The sequence below is a fragment of the Triturus cristatus genome, chromosome 7 (assembly GCF_964204655.1).
Source record: "Triturus cristatus chromosome 7, aTriCri1.1, whole genome shotgun sequence".
Lineage (NCBI taxonomy): Eukaryota > Metazoa > Chordata > Amphibia > Caudata > Salamandridae > Triturus > Triturus cristatus.
The window spans coordinates 1,697,101,570-1,697,123,743 of NC_140590.1; the positions used below are offsets into that span (position 1 = coordinate 1,697,101,570).

Below are 22,174 nucleotides of genomic sequence, written 5' to 3' on the forward strand. Positions count from 1 at the left end.
TGTTCCCTATGATTTCCTTCTTGCTTTGGAGAAGGATAGGTGTGATTGAGCAGTGGAGGGAATCCAAATCCCCCCTGCCACGGCCCCTCCCATTTCCAAGGCCCCGCCCTCTTCTCCCAGGAAAAATTGTTCTAAGTTTGCCCAGTCTCAGTCAACCTTTGCAAGGGTCTGAAGCTGAGAGCTCAAGTGGCGCTTTCTTAAGTAACTTTCGATTCGCTGGAGCGAGAAAAATGTATTTTTTGTTTAAATTCTATAAATGATATAGCACATCATCCATTATGTGACAAGTGAGGTAAACCCATACTTATGTGGAGAAATGCCACGGGCACATAATCACACATTTCAGGGTCCTTGCATATGCTGTCTCTCAACACGTGTTACAGGCGTGTGTTTCCGGTAGAAAAGCTAGAGAAGGCAGATTTACATGCACAATTAAAATTATGCTAGTTGACCAAACAAACTCTAAATTTGTCTTGATGATATGGTTCTCTTGCAACAAGAATCCCAAATGATTAAATTTTCCTCCTTCGATCTCGCATTCCCCCACTCACCTTGAACCAGGTGCACCCTAGCCAGGAGCCGGGTTTGACCTCAGCGTTGAGCGGCTCATGGGTCCTACGTTGTGTCTTGAGATGGACGGTCACCCTGATGGGCCACAGGACACCACTGAACTGCACACACACTGCCTGCGAGGAAGGGTAGTTGAGGACTGCTGGGATGACCACGATGTAGGTCCTGTGGGGAGAGTGAGAGAGGGCGTGGATGTCTCTAAGGTGATTTACCACTGCATTAAAATGAGAGGCATGATTGGATAAAATGAAGCAATGAGTATGAAGACATGGAGAAGGAAAAAAAATGGGGTTTGTAGGGCATTTGGAAGGAATGGAAGATATTTATAGAGAGGATTGAAAAAAAGTAAATAGATGTTCAGGTACCATAGATTCAGAAAATAACCAAAAGAGATAAGAGAGAACTAGAGACAGGGGGAATATAAACAGATACAAAATAGGGACAGTAAAAGAACAGTTATGATAGAGAATGAGAAAGTATATACAGGAAGCAGAGAGGATGATGGATGGGGTGAGGGAGGACAGTGTGTACTAAGGAAGAAGGGATGATGCAGAATGAGTCGTAGAGGGAAAAATAGATTGAGAACTGAGTGAGAGAAGAAAAGTAATAGAGACGAATGGAAGGGATAGAGCGAGGGAGTGAAGCTAGAGTGAGGGTGCATGATGTGGAAGGGGTGTGATGATAGGTGGAGGGAGGTCAGGAAGAAAGGAGTGAAGGAAAGTGGTCTAGAGTAGGGAAGCAAAAGAGAAGTATAAAGGAGGGAGGAAGAGTAGAGGCCGTGAAGGAGAGGAGCAGCAGGGCACATCCACCCTGGCCTGAATAGGGAGGAAAATGGCCATGTTTACACTGCTCCAAGAGTCTTCTTCAATGGACTTCTAGACGCCTCCTGCATACTGCTGATCTCATTTCCTCTCAGACTGCAGGCTGCTGGGGCGCGGCCCCCCCTTGCCCCTGTCTCAGTTACAACATTCCTGGGATTTACCCCTTAAGGTTCTTGCCATGCACTGAGGTGAGGCAGGAAACCACCCAAAGCCATCACATTCTTTGCACTGCTCAGCATGCATAACAAACAGTACAACAGCATGTCATGGGCAGGGAGTGCTAGCACGCATACGGATCATGCAGTGAGGTGCTATATCATAGCACACTGATGCTAACAGATGACCATAGCACAAGAAACCACAGAATAATGATACATTTAATGTACTTTAATCTGCAACTACGACTTTAGGTGCAGTAGAAATTCAGTAATAGGCTAGAGAGCATTTAATTGCAATGCATAACATACATGCAAAATGGCATTTATGTATAGTTTTGCATAGTTTATAGAATTCAATCAAATGCAACACCAGCAATTAACAATTCATAGTGTTCTTAAATGCTTTAAACAGAACAGCAAACATTTAAATACTTTTTTGCTCGCACTCTCATAGTGTCAGTATAAAGCGCATAATGAATGGAACACCGATTGATGTAGTAAGAGTGAGCTCGGCAATGAAACACAATGGGCCCAATTCACAGAGCCAACTTAAGACAAATTCCTAAACTTACTACCATTTACTCATTTTGGTATTCACAGAAGGCGCTTACTAAGTTTGGTATTCACAGAAGGCACTTACTTTAAAAGAACCTCAGCAAATGCATACCAAACAAAACAACATCATAGTGATCCCTCCTAAAGTGGTGTTGAGCCCATTAGGGATTTTATATCTACATGCTGAGGACTCTATGATGAAGCATGCCATGCAGAAACGTTGCAGGTGAGAACCTTTTCCCAAAAATATTTTTTTTCCTCTTTTCTTTGATTTAGGAATAGCACTTTACAGATGTGGTTCTGGCTGGTAGTTTTCGTCCTTGTTATGTAATATTGGACGCATTCGGGTCTTTTTCTACACTGACCTCAATGTGGCTTTAGAGATGATCATTATTCATCATACGAGCGTGTTCCAAGGTTTGTATGACCGGACAGGGAAAGTACTTCCCTAGATGGATTTATGGTGGCAGTGGAATCAAAAACAATATAATCCCAAACCCTGGAGGCAATGTTAAACCACCAGTTCTTTATCTTTTAAATGGGGTAATCAGCTTTTTAAAAACAATTAAAATTAATCATAGGCAAGGAAAAATCATACATTGGCAGGAGCAAATGACCACAGAAATTGAGTACCTCTGATAAGCTTATGGCACTGATTACAAGCGGGTCAGAATTTTGAATTTGGTGGCGTTTACTATGAACGGTAATTCACCCTTAGTTGCATTTAGCGGATGAAATCTGCCAGAATTTAAAAATTAAAACAGTATGGTGTTTATGGTAGCATGTGGATTTTGGTGTGTTCCTCGCCACATCTGCATGTTGTTCCCAGAAAACTCAGTATAGGAGCTGTTTATTGCACCTGATAAATTCAGAAACCCCACAGTGTTGGATTTTATTGCGGTGTGATAACTAGCACCAACTCCTCCGTCAAACTTTGAATCAGGGCCTATATCTTTATTGTATGGAGTACTCACACCTCTCTAGGGCTTGGTCTTCTTGGATGAGTGAGATAGCCTCACCCCACACAGCCCTAGTCATATCCTACCATTAAGATAGAATATCCCCTTTTTATCCAGTCACTTCCTGTCTTTCTTTCCTTCGGGAAATGGTCAATGAGGTCAAATGACCCCACGTCACAGGTCCCTCTGCAGGGTCCTAGCTCCCACTCTACACCGAGATGGTCAAATTCTGATTTAAAATGTAACTCCTTAATTCATTAGTAATAAAGGGAGAAATGTACTGCATATCTGTCTTTTGTTATAAGAAAAACGTAAGATAATATCTAGTCTGTATTGTATGTAGATGAGAATGAGTGATTGATTAATGTAAGTGTAGGGTGGGCTGAAGAAAATAAACCCACCCAAAAAGTACTTACAGATCGAGGCAAGGTGAGAAAGGGGAGATTTTTCCCAAAGCAAGAGCCTAACGTTGTTTTCCAGGGAGGGTGAGGCTTCCTGCCTTGCTACCAACAGTCGACAACCAAAAGTGAGGTCCCCTTTGCTTGATATACTTTGACAAGTGGATTTAGGATGGTGACTAACATATTTGGTATAATGTGGATGTTGCGCATCAGCAAGTTAAATAACCAATAAACATCTGGCTTTCAACACGGGGTCCCAGGGCAGAGCATTCCAGAGGAGGGTCCCTTTCCACAATTCCTGGCTGTTACGCACCTCTTGCTTCCAATTATCCCTAATGTTTATCCCTTGTATTTATCAAATGTTAAAATTCGGCTCTTGGGGCCATGGCTTCGGCGCCGATCCAAGATGGCATGACCGTCCGAAGCTCCTTCAGACCGGGTTATCTACGTGTTAGATAGAGACCGTTCCAGTGCCCGCCGAGGGACGAGATTCGTGGCGTCTCTTCCTCTAACATTGGTGAGTCGCTGGAACCCTTAATTGGTAATGTTGCAGCGATTTTAGGGCTGTAATGGCCCCAGGGGATTTCTTCTCATAGTGAGGTCGCGCCCGCCATTTTGAAAGGTGAGCGGGTCTGAAACAGTCTCCTCTCACAATATCATGTCCCTGCTTCCTTAAGTACCCCTAAGTGGATCGTTTTTCACCTCTATACAGTGTTGCTGGCATGTTATTCAAAAGGGGAACATGATTCTTATTTTTTGCTGGACTCCTTAACACTCAAGGTGTTTAAGTTTTTTTGGGTGGATAAGACTTTTCACTATGCGTTGGCTAAATTGACAATAATTTTTATATATGGGCATTACCTATTGGATATAAGATTACGACCTTGCAGTTTCCTGATATATTCCTGTGTGCTGTGCCCTTCTGGAGCTGTGGTGTTTCTCCCCTCACTTTGTGATTGAACTTAGTTTACATCTTTCGAAGGTTTTACCTCACGCTTGTAGTTACACAGTGTCTTATAAAACTTTCTTCCCCTTTATATGGGGAGATTACAAAACCTCAAGCTTTCAGCTTCCACCAAACCCACTGCCCACTCTGATTCAGATTCTACCCACAATGACATGGAGGTCAATCCTTCTCATATACCTGACCTCACACCTGTCACACAATGCAAAATCGCAGCCTTCAAGCAAGTTAACTGGGGTATACACAAAGCATCCAAAAAAAGAATCCCCGTCTCCAGTGCAATCTTCCTCATCATCCATGGATGTAATTCTTGCTGAAATCCGTCCCTTGAAACCTTTCATAGAGGAAACTAATAAGACTCTGCAATATTTGGATGACAAATGGTCCTTATTGGATTCACGGGTACTACTTGTGGAACAAAAAACAGAAGCTCTACAATCTACTTGCTCACGAATCTCTGCTCTAGAATCAGAAATAGCTCTCCTTAAAAAGCACACTGAAGATTTGGAAAATCGAAATCGCAGGAACAATCTTCACATTACGGTATCGAAGGTTCCAATCAAAAAATTATTTTCAGACTTTTTTATCCAAGCTTCTGAATATGCCTGTTTCTACTTCATTTAACATCCAATGAGCTCAGAGACTTGGTCCCAAGGTCTCAGCAAAACCACGTGGAGTCATCATGTTCTTCCTACAATATACTGACCTCTTGTCTTGTCGGTTGTCAAGTCCTAAAAACTAATTCTTTGGGAGGGCCATTGACTATATTTTTCACAGGACGTAGCTAAAGTTACTGCTGACCGTTCTTCATATGGTCTCCTTTATGTGTTGATCCTTTCCCATCCAAAGTTTCCCTGCAGTTCGGTGGAGTTCGAGTGCTGTTATTGTCATCTTCTGGTGTCATCATCCCTCATTCCGCCTTTGTGTACTGTAGGTATCTTCCTCAGTCGTCATTTGTATGACTTGTACTGTCTTTATGTTCCCTGTTTTAGCTCCTCTTTCCTGGCATCTTCCTCGGTGATTCATTTTCACTATTTTCTTCTTCATATTTTCTACTTTATTACTCTTTTTTTCATGCTTCCTTTCTATAAACAAAGCCTTACTTGTTTCACTCCTTTCCCTCATTTCTGCTTTATTCTTATTTTATTTTCAATATTGTAAGCATATTGATTGTTCACATTCCTAATTTTACGCTACATTCTGAGTTACTACATGGAATATTTAAGGGCTGGGTAACCCTATTAAAAGGCAACGGTGTTATCCTATCTAGCTAAATTGAAAACTGATATTGCATTACTTCAGAATCACATATTTCCGAATATGAAGATTTGAAATTGAAGAAATGTTGGGTGGGAAATGTGTGTATTTCCCCTGATTTAGGTAAGAAGAATGGGGTTCTGATTTTATGCCATACAAACTGCATGTATCAGTTGTTCATCAAGAATCTTATGTTGAAGGTCGATGGGTTGTTGTTAAGTTACTTATAGATAAGATACCTATAGTTATTTTTAATGTATATGGTCCCACTTCTGTTGATAAGGGTTTCTGGACAAAAAATTCTGACAAGCTGCTTTTATATGATGGTGATTATATTATATTTGGCGGAGATTGTAACCAAATTCATGATCCCATATTAGACAGACACTCAACAGTGAAATTTGTTCCCTCTAAAATGCACTCACAATTTTCTTCCACAATACGGTGTAAGTCTTTAGTTGATATATGGCGACTCTGCCATCCAGACCTTCGAGAATATAGTTTCTATTCAGCTCCATATTACATACAATCCCGTATAGATTATCTTTTTCTAAGCAAGTCTTTAGCACAACATGCTTTCCATTCCGAAATTTTAAACTCAGATCATGCCCCAGTATACGTTGATATAGAACTTACCCCCTTTTCCCCGCATTTAGGTAGATGGCGCTATAATAATTCACTACTTTTAGATGCTAATTTCAGTCAACAATTCCGTTCCTTTGCCTACAAATTGTTTGCTATTAACTCAACACCAGATTCTCCTTTCGTATTGGTTTGGGATTCCTTAAAATCAGCCGCTAGAGATTTTATAATACATTTTGTATCACAAAAGAAAAAATCCTTAGAGGCCAAATCTACTCAATTACTCAATAAAATTCAACTGTTAGAATACACATACTTTCAATCCAATTATGAGTCCTCCCTTAAAAATCTGACTGAAGCTTCCAATGAAGTTTTGGTGTTGGGAAGAGGAAAGGCTCCCGGACCTGATGGCTTCACTATTGAATTTTATGATCACTTTGCAAAACTCCTTCTACCCAATCATTTACTCTTATTCAAATCTTTTTCCTATAAAGGTATCTCTCAGGGCACGTTCGAAGAAGCCTTGATTTGCTTAATCCCAAAAGATAGTAGAGACCTCTTTCTCTGCAAGAACTACCATCCCATCTCGGCAGTCAACACTGACTACAAGATTTTTGCTAAGGTTTTGGCTCTGTGCATCGACCCCGTTCTACCTGATCTGATAGGCCCTGAACAGTCTGGCCTTGTTAAGGGAAGATTAGCCTCTGACAATTCTCGAGTCTTTTTCAACATTCTTAGCAAGGCCTCATCTTTAAATCACCCTGTTGCTGCCATTGCTTTGGATGCCGAAAAGGCCTTTGATAGGATTGGATGGTATTTTATGTTTCACGCTTTAAAATGGGCTGAATTTCCATCTAAGTTGATTGATTTAATCTCTTTAATATATTACGGCCCCAAAGCCTCAATCTTCGTTAATGGTAAAACCTCAAATTACTTTCCATTACTTAGAGGGGTATGACAAGGGTGCCCCTTACCACCTCTATAATTTGTCATAGCACTGGAACCCTTTTTAACCACAATTAGGCAAGATACTCTTATTTTAGGTTTCGAATATGGTCCTCATCAGGTTAAAATGTCAGTCTACGCTGATGATATTCTCTTATACTGTCTTTCTTGGTGGGGCCGAATGGACTCAATTAAGATAATGCTCACTCCTCAGATACTATATATTATTTCCATGATTCCAGTTCATATTTCTTGGTACTATTTTAAGAAAATTGATTCTCTATTATCAAAATTTCTCTGGAAAGGCAAACCCCCTCGTATAGCTTTGTCCTCTTTAAAAATAGATAAATCTAATGGACGTCTTAGATTTCACGATTTCAAAACTTATCATTCTGCCTTTTCCCTAAAAGAAGCTACCTTCTGACTCTCTTCGGAGCCCTCTCTATTTCCTTTATTGTGGATAACAATGGAGAAAGTTCTTATTACCCCTTTTGATTTTCAGGAAATCCTTGCTTTTACTTCCAATATCTCATCTTTCCGTCCCCCTATCATCTCTCATTCCCATAAACTCCTAATTCCACTCTTACCAACATCGTATCCCTCAACTAACTCTTATCAACAGCAATCCATTAGGAATAATAAATCATTACAAATTAAAAACCATTCTATATATTGGAAAAATTGGCGTTGGATCTCCCAACTTCTACTTGACGATTAATCCCTTTCGTTTACTGATCTCCAAACAAAGTTTTCTTCAACAGCTTCCTTTAAATCGCAATATGATCTTTTATGTCTCGCCCTTAACCAATACCTTCTTGCATTACCAAATACTTCCAACCTCCATGCAAATTGCATAAACCTTTCTCCAATATTAGATTCTTCGCCCTCTGCATCCACTATATACAAATCCCTACAATTACCCCGGATAGACTCAAATCAAAGACTGAATTGGCTTGGGAAAAAGACTTTCTACAATGCTGGCTAACCAGCACTTGGGATAAGTTGTGGTATAGGCTTCACAAAACCTCTCTAGCTGCTAATACCACACAAACCCTTTATTTTGTTTATGAACAAGCGTTATAGTCTCCTGTGACCCTTGCATCTTTCACATCTGACATGTCCTCTACTTGTTGGTCCTGTTCTTGTCCTACTGCTGATTTAAAACACATGTTATTTGAGTGTCCCCCTATCCTCCAAATTTGGCAATTGGTCAGGTCCCAAATTACGAAAATTGTCAAAGTTAAGATCCCCTTTTCTCTAATTAAGATATTCCTAGGTACTCTGTCACCCCAATGGCCTCAATCAAATTTGAGTTTTAAATTGTTAGACCTATTGTTAGCTGTTGCTTTTCACTTAATAACCTCTCATTGGAAACAAGCAGATAAAGTTACCTTTAAACCCTGCTGGAATGATGTGTGTTTCCATCATAGACTAGACACTAATTATGTTTACCCTATTTCTCTAGCAATTAAAAGAGATCTCTTATGGCTTCCACTAATTACGTGTTTATCCATATCTGCCTCTTCTCTTGTTCAAGTTATTACTGAATCAGATGATGTTCGGAAACCTCCTTAATTTCATTCTTTGCTTCTGTTGGCTCAGATAATTAGAAGATTTTTTATACTCTTATATTTTTGACCATGTTATTTTAGTTGTATTTATTGTTATGCTTCCAGTGTTGAATCATTTATTCCTCTTGCTCTTTATCCTTATATTATACATTAATTACATATTGTTCTCCCCCTGTCCCCCTCTGGTTTATAGTGTATATATTGTTCTTAGTATACAGCTTGATAGTCACATTCCTCATATATCTTGTGTTTCATGTAAACATTTTGTTAAATGGGATTTGTTGTACTTTTTACAATGCTGTTCTTTTTCTTGTTCTTTCTTAATAACTCAAACTTAAAAAAAAAATCTGGCTCTTGTAATGAAGGTTACCAATTGTACAAATAAATAAAACACCGAGGGAAAATGGTGCCTTTCTCTGTCTGTATTTTTTTTTTTAACGCACGGTACAGAAAATAGTTATTTTGCACCATGCTGCATGCAGTTAATTTTTATTTGCAGATTTAAATAGCGCAAACTTGACTCGAAGGGATTGGAGGGCTTTACATGAGCACCAATTACGTTACACAAGGACACATTCATCTTTGGTAGGCACAGGGAGATTAGGTGATGTGCCCAGAATCACAGGATGTTCAGCATCATTGCTGAGACTCGAACCCAGCTCTCCAGCTCCAAAGTTGCCAGCTCTGGCTGGGAAACTTCAGTTACATCACGGTATTTACACCGCAATACCTTTACAACGCGGGTATTACAATGCAAGTCATTACAATAACTTGCGCTGGATGGCGCTCTAAGATAAGGAATTCTATGATTTACTATTCCAACACCTTCCCTACTGTAACATAGGCTGGAGATGGAATAGTAAATCATACTATTCCTAAATCCAGCGCCCTCCAGCGCAAGTCGTTGTAACAACTTGCGTTGTAATGCCTGCGTTGTAAAGGTATTGCGGTGTAAACACCACGATGTAACGTCGTATATTCACTCTGGCCGTAAGGTCACACCCTCTCCCCTATAATAACGACTACAGGCCAATATCTTGCAGTTTGACAGAATGGAGAAAAAAAGGATCTGATTACCTTACATAGCTGACACTGCACTCTGCACTAATATTTATTCAAGAATACTATGGAGGTCATATGCATGTTTTATTGTGCTAGGTATAGTGCTAATACCCGACAGCTGTCCGAGTGTGAGTGCATATATAGCAGTTAAATGAACGGGTTGCAGCTTCATTTTTCACAGAACACTTGAACTCAGCGAACTCTTCGCCAAACACCCATTCCCTATCCACACTCTGGCTGGCACCTTGTCCTCTTTCTCACCCTTACCATCCACTCCCAACCCCAACCTCCGAAGCTACACCCCTCTTTTCCCCTTGCCACCCTAGAGCGGCCACCCCCTCCTTCGCTGCTCTGCTCTCTCCTCCTCTGACCTCGCCATCCCTCTGCTGCCAGCAGCAGGAGCCTGGAGGGGCAGGGTAGCTCCTTACTCCTCCCTGCTGTGGGATAGACTTGTATTTATGTATGTATTTACTTTACTGGAGATTACCACTACCACAATTACCAACACCACTGTGGCCACCATTACCACCACCACCATTATCACCATAGCCACTACTATTACCAGTACCAGCATTCACACTATTACTGCGACCATCACTACCATTATCACCTCCATAACCATTAGTACAGTACCACCATCACTACCATTACCACCGTTACCATTATTACCACCATTACCACTGCCTCATTACCATCATTAACATTACCACTACAACCCTCATGTATCTCAATCATTACCACTGCCAACCTTGCCACCACCTTTACATCCACCACCACCACTTCTACCATCACCACTACCATTACCACTAAAGCTAAAAGATCTGACTTTTTTGGACTAACACATGCAAATACAGGCATGAACAATACTGTGTGCATGTACTAACCCATTAAAGCCAGACCTATCGGCTTTACCATTGCTGGTATCGGCACAGCCGCCTTCCAGGTTTCAGGATTTTTCATCACTAAATCTTGATCACTTCTCTTGAAAAGAGGTGGCAATAAAACTGTTCACCAATGTCTTTCTGACTTCCAAAATTTACCAGAGCAGCCATCAACTCTCAGCGCGTCAAACTCTTTGCAAATATTGTGCAATAGCAAGAATTTATCAATACAATGACTGGTTTAAGTGGAGCGCCGGAAAAAAATGTTAGAAACCGCAACATTTCTTGCTCCTTTCTGTAAGACCATGGATGTTGCTTGTGCGTCATTATCACTATGCAACACAACCATTTTTACACTTATTTTCCAACATGTTCTGTCTTAAATTCTAATTCGAAAATACCAATTTCCCTTTTATATTTGAATAAATTACTTGAAGCCTTTTCTCTTTCTTTGTTGCTTCTATCTAGATTTCATCTATATAAGACCCTGCATCTTGAACCTCCTTACAGATTTCCCTTGCTTATTTCATCTCTTTCTAATATCAGGACTAAAACCAGGGAAGATGGCCCTTTCCATGTAACTCAGTGGGCTGGCAATGCTCTGCGACAGTTGGTTTAACATGTTGATTAAATGTTCCCCCACAATGTTGGACAGATTGTCCTAATAATTGTTCACTAAAGCTAATCGCTGTGTTTGGATTGTGAAGAAAGAGAATAATGTATTAGTGGACAGTCAATACGTTTGGATTGAAGAAAGAAGCTTCTAATAAAAAAGTGTCTGGATAGTGAACACTCTCATCCATCCTTGGAAAATCGATCTATTCAAATACGCAATCAACCAATCTAGATTAAGTGCATTTTACAGATTATCACAAGCCAGTCTATCGATAGCTGCCTATAATTGGTTTTATCAGTTAAATCAAGTAAGCTGCCTCTATGTGTCAGGCTCGCTCGGTGTGGAAAGAGTGTGGGCAGTATTCCGTTCAGAATCCATTCTTGGAAGTAATTTCATGATTAGGGCTTGGATCGGAAACATCTGTGTTGAAATCCCCTGTCCACACGCGCGGTCATATGACCTTAAAACTTCTTCATACAGGACACCATGATTGATAAATAGTTCATCATCAGATTTACTCGGGCAAAAATATGAATTTAGAAACCTTATTTGAGGATGATTGTCAGCTGGTGGCAAGGAACCAAAGAAATTGCCATTCTATGCGCAGCACAGCCCAAGAATTGAATAGAAGTATCTAAATCCAAGGTATAGGAGGCTGCCAGCCCAGGACTTGTAGAGCCCAACAGCCACATTGAAAGACAAATAAAGAATAGATCTACAACAGAGCATGTAGCCTGCAAATCAAGGTAATCCTAAACTTTGGAAAGCCCGTGATATTGGCCGTGAGGTTGAGGGTAAACTACCAGTGTTGTAACGAACGTTGAAGGGGCTTGCCTGCAAGGTACACAGAGGGGCCCCGCTCCGGAGCTCTGCGGTGTGAGTACTGTGCTGAGGGGACCCCTTGCAGCTCACCCCCCTCGCACTGCGGGGGATGCGGGCCTGTGTTACGCCCCTGTGTACCACCTCCTTGTGGGGCCGGGATTATTTGCCTCGACTTGTCCTCATCTCCACGTTCGATTTGCCTGTATCATCACAACAATATCCCGAACTACGCTTCCCACCAGCCACCTCTCCAGCCACCTCTCCTCTATAGTGACAGGTACACAGCTCAGGGGGGGTTTCATCTAGGATAACACCTCAGCATAGGTTACCCCTTTTTTAGGTCTCGCCTGGCGAACGCAGCGTGAAGCGCTACTGTTGCCAGCGAGATCTATTGTTGCTGACTTGCCTCGGAAGTGGGACAGGAGATGGGCACGCGCAGGCTTTTGGCGGATTGGAGCCTGTGTACACGCTTACAGCCACGCGGCGTGCACATCTCCTGTCCCCCTTCCCTCGCAAGCCAGCATGCAGTTTCACTTTCGTTTGTTGTTTTTTTTTTAAACTCGCCCTTTTGTTGGAGCGGCCCGAAACTGCGGGTCCGCTCAGGAAACAAACATTGACATTGTAATCCCCTTGAACGGCGGCTGGCTGCAGCGCTTCCGGAGCACTCCAGCTCCACTACTGCCAGCACGATGTGGGGCTCTCTCCTTAGGCATGGGAGCCCTGCACAGCTATCTGCCGCTCTTCACCTGGGCCCCCTCCTGGGACCTGGGACTTCAGCTCCCACACTTCCACTCTGGCGCCGGGACTCCCTTATCAACACGGGAGCCCCGGAAGGGGACAGGCGCTGTCTGCACCGACAACTCTGAAGAACTGTGTCTCTGCGCTTCCACAGCGCTGGATCAAGCTGCCAGCCAAAGCGCCTGCACATCGTGAACAGAGGAGCTGGGTGCCGCCGACTGTGACCAGAGGGGATCGTGGTGAGCTGATATCCCTGCCGGCCCGGAAGCTTAGAGGTGCTGTGTGCCCCCGACCACCGCCGCCAGCCCAGGACCCGCAAGAGCATTTTGATTGCCTTCACTGCCGCTGGCCAGGAACGCGTACGTTTTCGATTGGTGAGTGTACGCGAACTTCAGGATTGGTTAGTAGCTCAAAGGCTCATTGGGCCGCGGTGGATTTACAAGGTCAAATTGGCTGGCGTAGCATTTCCTGCATGTTCATTTGTTGAGGTGCCTCGGTAAAGCATTTTCTCTCTACTCTTCTACTTTTTTCGCAGTAATTAGGCTCCCCGATCAGGCATTTTGCGACTTTACCTGTACTTGTCACTGAGCCATCCATTGGCACAATACAGATGTTACGTCCATACAATCTATGTATTGCTGGATGAACGCAGGCACTTCAAACTTCGCCATCGCGGTCAGACTATAACCAGCTTCTGCGGCGCAGTCCGACGCGGAATGCCACCGGCTTTATTTACGCCAGACGTTGTCGTTTCCTGCACCCTGCTCCGGCCCGCCCCTTTGAGCACTGGGCTCGCACTGTTACAGCAGGGTGACACCTGCGTTCAAGTGCTTGGGTCCCCTGCTGAGCTTTTCCCCAGTCCATCTTAGGACCACTAAGAGGACGGTAAATGTTTCCGTAGTGACAGGGCTCTAAGGAGGGTCGGGCTAGTTGTCTGTCGGGGGTGGTATTGGACTGCCAAATTCAGTGCTCGGGATTCGACAGGGTCTGTTAGTGGCTAACCACGGTACCTTATGCACCTATCGCACAGTGACATTCCCCTAGTGTGAGCCTCGATGTTCTACAGGGTAAGCAACGCGTGTCATTGAGTGTCACCTGGCTTGCGTGTGCATGTTATTCACAGACGCCGGGTCCTGCTAACTACTCATACGACTCACCTTCTTGCCTAGATGGTTCTACACTATTGCCCTCAGTCACTGGCCCTAGTTATTGCTCCCTCATGCCTTCGGTGACCTAGCTCTCCTTGTCCCGGTGGTTCTGCCCTCGTACCCACATTAACCGGCCCTACTGCTCCCTCGTCCCTCCAGTAACTCTGCCCTTTTCGCCTCTGTGATTCCACTCCCTACCTCCAATGACCGCACCTAGTAACTTCGCCCTCGTGACTCCATAGATACTGCCTTTTTTGCCCTAGTGGTTCTCTTCACCTACCCTACACCCACCGTCCCTCCAGAGACTCTGCCCTCCCACCTCAAAGGCTCTGCCCTCCCACCACCAGTCAATCTCCAGAGTGTCTTGGGCCCTCTCAGACATCCTGTGCCCCTGTCTGTCTCCCCAAATAAATCGTCAGGCAGCCTGCATGTTAACAACCCCAGTCGCCGTGAAACCATCTCTGCGAGTAGAGTCGTCCTCTGGGAGATGGGGGCAGTGGGGGCCAGGAACCCCCCGTGGGTGCTCAAATTCAATTTTTAAGCCTCTTTTCTGCTCCAGTGCTTCACCTTTTCAGTTCTGCTGGGGTCATCTCTATCTCCACCGGTCAAACGAGCACACCGGAGCACCCCATTATCACACCCCTCTCCTCCAATCATGGGAGCACCCCATTATCACACCCCTCTCCTCCAATCATGGGAGTACCCCGTAATCACAACTCTCTCCACCACTCCAAGGACCACTCCATTATCACATCCTTCTCCCCCATTCCAAGGAGCACCCCATTATCGCACCCCTCTCTCATCCATTCCAAGGAGCACCCCATTATCACACCCTCTCTCGTCCATTCCACGGAGTACCCCATTATTACAGCCCTCTCCTCCATTCCAAGGATCACCCCATTATCACCCTCTCTCCCCATTCCAATCAGCACCCCATTATCACACCCCTCTCTCATCCATTCCACAAAGCACCCCATTATCACCCTCTCTCTTCCATTCCAAGGGGCACCCCATTATCACAAAACAAGCATTTACAATGCAATAGGTCTCGCATTTACACAAGTTTGAGCTATTGCTATTATAAATGACAATGCGTTTTATTTGTTTTTTTAACCATGAATAAAAAGCATTGTCATTTACAATGCAAAACTTTAAGCTATTGACATTATAAATGACAATGCCATTTATTTATCTGTTTTCAAAACCAATACATAGATCAAAGGTTTGTCATTTACAATACCACTAGCTCAAACGTTTGCAAATGCGAGACCTATTGCATTGCAAATGCTTGTTTTCGGAGTTTTGTAAAGCGCGTTACACAAGGACGCATTCATTTATGTTTTTTTAATGGGCGCAGGGAGATAGAGTGATTCGCCGAGAATCACAGGATGCTGAGCGTCATTGTCGAGACTCGTACCCGGTTTCCCAGAGTTGAGATCTACCGCTCTAGGCCGTTAGGCCACATCCTCGCCCTTTTCAATACTTACACTTTTAGCTCTTCCAATTGACTTTTTTTTGCAGGCCCTAAAGCTGCTTTATTCCCAATTTAAGCGTTTTTAAGGTAATCGCTCTTACAGATTGAGCTGTTTTGTGTTGGGTTATATGTTTATTTTGGGGTGCGGGGAGAACAGAGGACTCTTCCTTTGTAATGAATCCGCCCCCCAAAGTATAAATAGTACAGCACAACCGAGTGCACCTTAGAGCAGCATAACAGCACAATTTTGAATTATTTACAACATAGCATAACACAGTATACACTTCAGCACACTCGTATAGTATGACAACACAACACAGCATTACATAGAATAGGATTCCATAGCGCAGCGCAATAGAGTGCATGACAGAACACCTCAAGATACCGAGGAAAACATCTCACAACGTAGTATAGCACACCTCAGCACCACGCAGATGAACATAGCATAACACAACATAAGATAACGTGCAAACCTAGGGCTGAATAACACACACAGCCTATCGCACCATGGTGTATCATAGCACAGTAAACATAGTATCGTGTCAGACAGGGAGTGATGCGTCACAGGTTTCTAGGCGCTATCCACTGTTAGGCGGCCAGGCGATGCAGTGGGGAGGACAGTGACAAAAAAAACACAACAAACGACTAGAAACGTGACAGAGAGTCACACTGTTTACTTTTGGACATCCTATTATGTCCCATCAGCACACAATCGTTCCTTGGTGGCACATCACACGCCCACGACAGGGGCACAGCGGACCCGGGCCCCAGACTGGATGCACAGGCTGTAAAAGGGGAGCACCGGGGGTGAGAAACAATAAAATAGGGGTTCACTTACGGGCCGTCGTGCTGCGGCTCAGCCAGGACAGATGTCAAGCAGAGGAGGAGGAGGCATCTCAGGGGCACCACCCACATGTCGCCGAATCTTCCACAGAGCCCCCCTTCTTCAGCACTGCGAGTTCCAGGTCTGAAAGTTTGTCCCTCAAAACAAATGTCTTTCTTTCTTCCTTTCCCTGTTTCTTCCCTCTTCCCTGCTTCTTTCCACTCTCTTTTCCGTTCTTTAAATCGTTATCTTCTATATCTTATTATTTCCTCTCTCCGTGTCCCCCTTCTCTCTCGCCAGGTCTTTGTGTCACCCAAACTCTGAACGCATCTGCACATAACCCCGCTTTATACCGGTTACGTACAGGTTCCGAAAACTCTTCCTCCTGCCGCACCCCAGGCCGTGCCCAAATGCCATCAGCAGACATTTTTGACTAGCCTCTGGCTTGGGAAACTATAAATAGACACAAAGGCTTTTCTGGTTGAACCAGAGCATCGTTCCCGGCATGGAGGGATCTCGCTCAGTTGGTGCTGTCTGAGCCTGGATGAGGGTCTCTGGCCAACAGCAAACACATTGGGGGACATTAGATAGAGGTACCAATACCAGGCAGACAACTCATGGGTTCCTTCCCTCCCCGACAACTTGTTTGTCGCCAGAGTACAATTCATTCTGCTCAACGCCAACATGGTACCTTCAGCCCAGCCACAAGAATAGATTGCTTACTTGAGGGTTCAGAGGTAATAGAAATTCCTCCATTTCTGGTGAAGTGTTTCATCTCAGGTGAACATCTGGTGGAAGAAATTCCACCAGTGGTTTCTTCTCCAGATTCTAGCACTACCTCCAAAACCTGAGATTGCGTGGCAGCGTCCTTTGCTGGTAGTGCTGGCTTCCTACTATGGTGTTCCATGTCTTCGTGCGGCTGGAAATATCGAATTAGGGCTCTTGTGGTAGTAGTTGGAGTAGTTTTACAGCCACCTGCTATGGGAGAATCTTGGTGTATTGCTCGTAAACAGAAAAAAATCTTAACCTACCACTGAAGTTGTTGCATTGCCGACTGAGGATGTGGTGGCCTGGACTGGGACATCTGGGGGGGCTGTATATATCTTCCCCTGTAAGTGGATCCATGCATTTGTGTATAGCTGGTTCCCATGATGATGGTGAAGCGAGAGCCTACCTCCCACTAGAGTGGAGTGAGCCTCGTGAAGTAGTGTCATGGAGAAATGTTGGGTCCCCGGGAAAGTCATTTGAGCTCATGAACTTTGTTGATGCCTGTATGGCATGGGCTTCTTCCTTCCTTTGAATTGTCTTCTCTTTGACTGCTGGTTGCATCTTGAGGAAGAGGAGGCTCATGCTCGTGGCTTGGAGTAAAAGAGGTGGTCTTGGCACTTGGATGGTGTGTGGCAATTTTGCTGTGACCGTGATAGTATGTACTACAGGATGACCTCATCTTTGGAGAGAGGGGACAATTTCTAAGAAATTGGAGGTCAGTAACCTCCCATTCGGACATCTAGATTAAGGTCTGACGACTTCAGGTGTTGGTACAAAGAAAAGCAAGACCTACAGCCCTACTCCTGATACATTTGTGCCAGAAATAATGCAGCTTCCGTGAGGATCTGGGTGTTTTTTATGATATGGCTGTGGGGCCTTATCGTGGAATATACCCGCAGATACCGTCTTGGGTTGTCAGTATCATTTATTTAACCTTAGCTCAACACTGGTTAGTTTTGGCTGCAAGCAGTAAGGCTTGGCAAAGGAACTTAGAGTGAAGCATTTACCAGCACCAAACAATGAAATAAGAAAATCACACACCCTAAAGAGACATGACAACAATTTATAAAAATAGAGTGTAATTTATGAATTTTTAGAGACCTTGATCATCAAAATCCACAAGGTGGTTCAGAAGATGCAGATTTTAGAAGCTTTTATCACTTTTGAACGCAGCCATTTACTAGCATTGGCTCAAAAAAAGTTTGTAAAGTTTTCAAAAGTTTGAGAGAGTGCAGATACTCCGACCTGGGTTGGGTGACTAAATCTGGCAGGAGAAAGGTCCAGGAGGCCAGAACAGATACTTTGACCTAGTACCTGGTCACCAGAGTGTTTTTGAAGCAAGTTCCAAACTCTAGAGGACGACCGCCATAGACTAGAATGGAGTAGTCCTGATGCTGAGTGTACAGCCAAAGGATGCTCAAAGGATGCTCCGGTTGCGGTGTGGTCGACGGGGGTGTCTGTTTGGTGGTTCTCAGTCCACGGGCGATGTGGTGTAACTTTGGCCAAGTACATTGGGGTCCCTCAAAGTCCTCTATATGGCAGTAGTCACACAGCCAATGTTGCACTACTGGTCTTTCTGCACTGTGGTTGGATGCAAACTATTTGGTGGGGGCTGGTGTTCCTTGAGTGTGATGAATCTGACTCTGGTAGCACTCCCGGGTCTGACAGACAAAGGTGCAAGTTTTGGCTATCTCTGATTTTCTTCTTGTCATGACCAGTGATGGGTAGCTGCAAAACATCTGCAGTGGCTAACAACTTGTCGGTTTTGGCTCTTTCATGTCTTCTAGCCCTGGGGCTGGTTTCAGGGGATCAGCCGACTGATGCTTGGAGTCACTTCTCTGAGTGAAGGTGTGAAATCAATTTTTCCCTGTGTCAGGAGACGCAAGCACAGTCCAAGTCTCTCAAGCCCAAAAGTGCAGAAGGCGCAGTCCTATCAGTGGTAAAGCATTTTTTTGGGTGGGTCAAGGGCAGCAGGGTAGTCCTTGTTCAGTCCTCTCTTCTCCAGTGTGAACCGAGGGGCATGGTGCTAGGGGTTCCATATTTATCCCAGGAATGAGCCCTGAGGAGACCACCAGGTCACTAGCCAATGTGCTACTGGGTACCCTCATACCCAGTGATGAAGTTCCTGTGATGTGTGGCATCTAGCGATCCCCGAGTGCCCCATTCTTCTCCCTTTCAAAATGGTATGACTTTCTAAGTTGTCAGAAGCAGGGTAGACCACACTAGAGGTGTGGCTACCAGTGGGCGATACGCCCACAGAAAAAATGGTTTGAGCGCAGGTTTCCCTTCCTTGGCTCTTTCCCCTAATTGTCTGTAAGAACAAAAGGCATCTTTCTCAAGGATGTTGTCACAAGCAGCCCTTCAAAATCAGCTTTACCTTTGAAGCTCACCTTTTGGGCTAACACCCTGAGCGGCCTTCCTGGGTGAGAAGGTAACACCACACTCTACTGCAACTGCCTTTGCTCCCGGGCCTAGGAGTTGTTCACGCATCTCCCCCGGCAGTCAGAAATCTGTCTATGTGTCAGGGTCGTTGTGAGGCCACTGTATTAACAACTTTCTAAAAGTTGCTAACTTTATTAGTGAGATTAAATCTAGCCTGGTATCAGGTCAGGTTTAATGTCACAAATAATCTGATACTTTACTTGACCTTGGTAGGTAATCCCATTCAGAGGTTAGCTCAGTTGGGATCCAGCCAGTAACCCTGTGTCAGCCAATGGGGCTCCTAACCTTTCCACAGGAAAGCAACAATTTGGGAGAGTTGCTGCTAAGACATACTAAAAAACATATGTCCTATGTAGGAACATATAATTCCTTGGCATAGGGCTCCATAGGTCTTCCTTAGGAGAGAATTACATATATCTTTAAGGGTAGTGGTGGCTTTGCTATTAGGTGTAATAGCAAAGTCGAACCAGCAGTGAAAAACACTGCCCTTTCAGTCTGCAGTGGCAGGCTGGGGCTAATTTTGTCTCTGTCACATGCAGGGTGGCACAAACATTACGGCAGCCCTGGGTGAACGCTCTGCATTGCATGCCCTGGGTGTCTGGGTGACCATATACTAGCCACTTATAAATAAGTCAGTTCTTGCCAATTCAGTGCATCCAATTTAACATCTTTTGGAATAGGGTTAGAACACAGACACTGAGGTCGGTTAGCAGGCCTCATAGCACGCCTCAGTGCACTGTCAGAGTCGAAACATCAGCAGCATCTGTCTAAAAATGTGGGGGGGAACATGCAGAAAGATGCATTTCCTTCCAGCTTCTGTCTCCTAAAAGGCCTTAATGTGCAGTAAATCACACTAGTCAATAGAGGAAGGGCTGCATTTAGCTTTCAAATACCAAATGCAGGTGCAATAAGGGCCAAACCCAGACACCTGCCTCTTGCACATCAGGCAGGATTCATACTCAGCGGTTTCAGTGGAAACATGCACCTATTCAATCAAGGTCACTTTTGTAAAGAAAAAAACTGTGAACATTTTAAAAATTAAGGCAAAGCTGTGGACCTTGCTCGTGGAAAACCGCCAGTGGTGTCACAGTTGATGGTTTTATGGACGCAGTATGTCATTTCTGATTAATGGATGGGGCGTGGCTTGAAGCCGAGAGAAGGAGGCTGCTTGCTGATTTAGCTCCATGACAGCCGGGAATAAATTGATAATGACAACAGTGAATGTATTTTCTACATACCAAAACTAGAAGATAACAAGGTGTGTCATCCCTTTCTTTAATTCCAGAACTGAAACGTACAGGCCTTTTACATGAAGCATCAAGGTGTCTCTTCAGGTTGCAGCTGCCATTTGATGGTATTTATGCCATGGAGAGTTTGCCAAATATATTTCTGACTTAGTTCTTTGAAGCATTTCTGTTTTTCACCTACTTTGTTTGCCTTAGATATCCACATTAAAAGATCACACACTTCACATATTTGTTACAGTCCTTTGCTTTTTGAATTGAAATGTGGCAACGTATTTTTGCTTTTTGGCTGGCGACATGGCGTTTTATTTCTGTGTATGCAAGTAAAATGTCCCAAAATGAAAGATATATTTTTTAAGCATCATTTTTTTCCCTCTTATTTGCCTGTTGTTAAAGCAAAGCTTAGAGAATTACAAATGCTCTTTTCACTTTCCTGCTATCACTTGTCATCCTTTGTATGAGGGATTATACTCTAATTTTTGCTTAATGACAAACACCTTTATTCATGTGGATGGCACAGGCTCAGTGGGGAGATCTGTTAATGCCAACAAGTTTCTAAGCATTACCTTCAGATTACTTTAGTTCTAGCTGATATATTTTTTATCATTCGCAGCCAGTGGTTTCTCAAATTCTGGGATTTTTACCAGCATTTTGTCAGCCAGTTTTCTGCATGGGCAAAATGAGAAAATGTTAATGAACTAACACTACTTGTTCTTCTCAATCTTCTGGAAATATTTAGAACTCAGAACGATCTTCTCCTGAATATCTTGGAAGACCATCATAATGTCATGCAAAAGGTGAATATCCCTTCGTTGTTACCAAAATTGGCTCTAGCAGCAAACACTTTCATCTCACTTATACGTAAAGTGTCACTAAACCCTAGTGGCTCTACACATAAGCAGCCTCAAAACTATCCTCCTACACCAGTAAAAACACCTTTCTCCATATCAACGGAATTACTTCTAGAAGAGATAGGAGCTTAGTGACCATGTATTGAATAAACTAATAAGAGATTAAAAAACACTGGATGACAAATTAACTCGCCTGGGGAAAAAAGAGTGACTGATGTTAAACAACGGATAAGCAACCTAGCGGATTCTTATTCAAAGATCAACAAAATGCAGTCACACATATCTCTTCTTCAATACCAAGTGGAAGATTTGGAAAATCTCAGCAGGAGGAATAATCTTACAATTTATGGCCTGCCAGAATGATCAGAAGGTAGTGATCCTGTTCAGTTTTTTCAAACCATTATTCCTAAGGCATTAGATTTGCCATCATCTGTTACTTTAAATATTCAAAGAGCATATAGATTGGTGCATAAACCAAAGTTTGCGTCTCCATCTAACAAACCCGAGGTCTTATTACCCTTT

At 43.6% G+C, this 22,174-nt stretch overlaps 1 protein-coding gene across 4 annotated transcripts in view; it reads right to left on the reverse strand.

Annotated features, from left to right (window-relative positions):
- Positions 1 to 16,670, reverse strand: part of LOC146812806 (alpha-2-macroglobulin-like protein 1) — a 468,691-nt gene extending 452,021 nt beyond the window's left edge. For all 4 annotated transcript variants that reach the window (XM_085619916.1, XM_085619915.1, XM_085619914.1 and 1 more), the window contains exons 1-2: positions 16,363 to 16,670; positions 552 to 735 (exon numbers count right to left, since the gene is read on the reverse strand). In XM_085619916.1, the coding sequence (XP_085476042.1) occupies positions 552 to 735; positions 16,363 to 16,439 (261 nt within the window). In that variant the 5' untranslated portion in view covers positions 16,440 to 16,670. The remainder of the gene's footprint in view (positions 1 to 551; positions 736 to 16,362) is intronic.
- Positions 16,671 to 22,174: the final 5,504 nt, after the last annotated feature.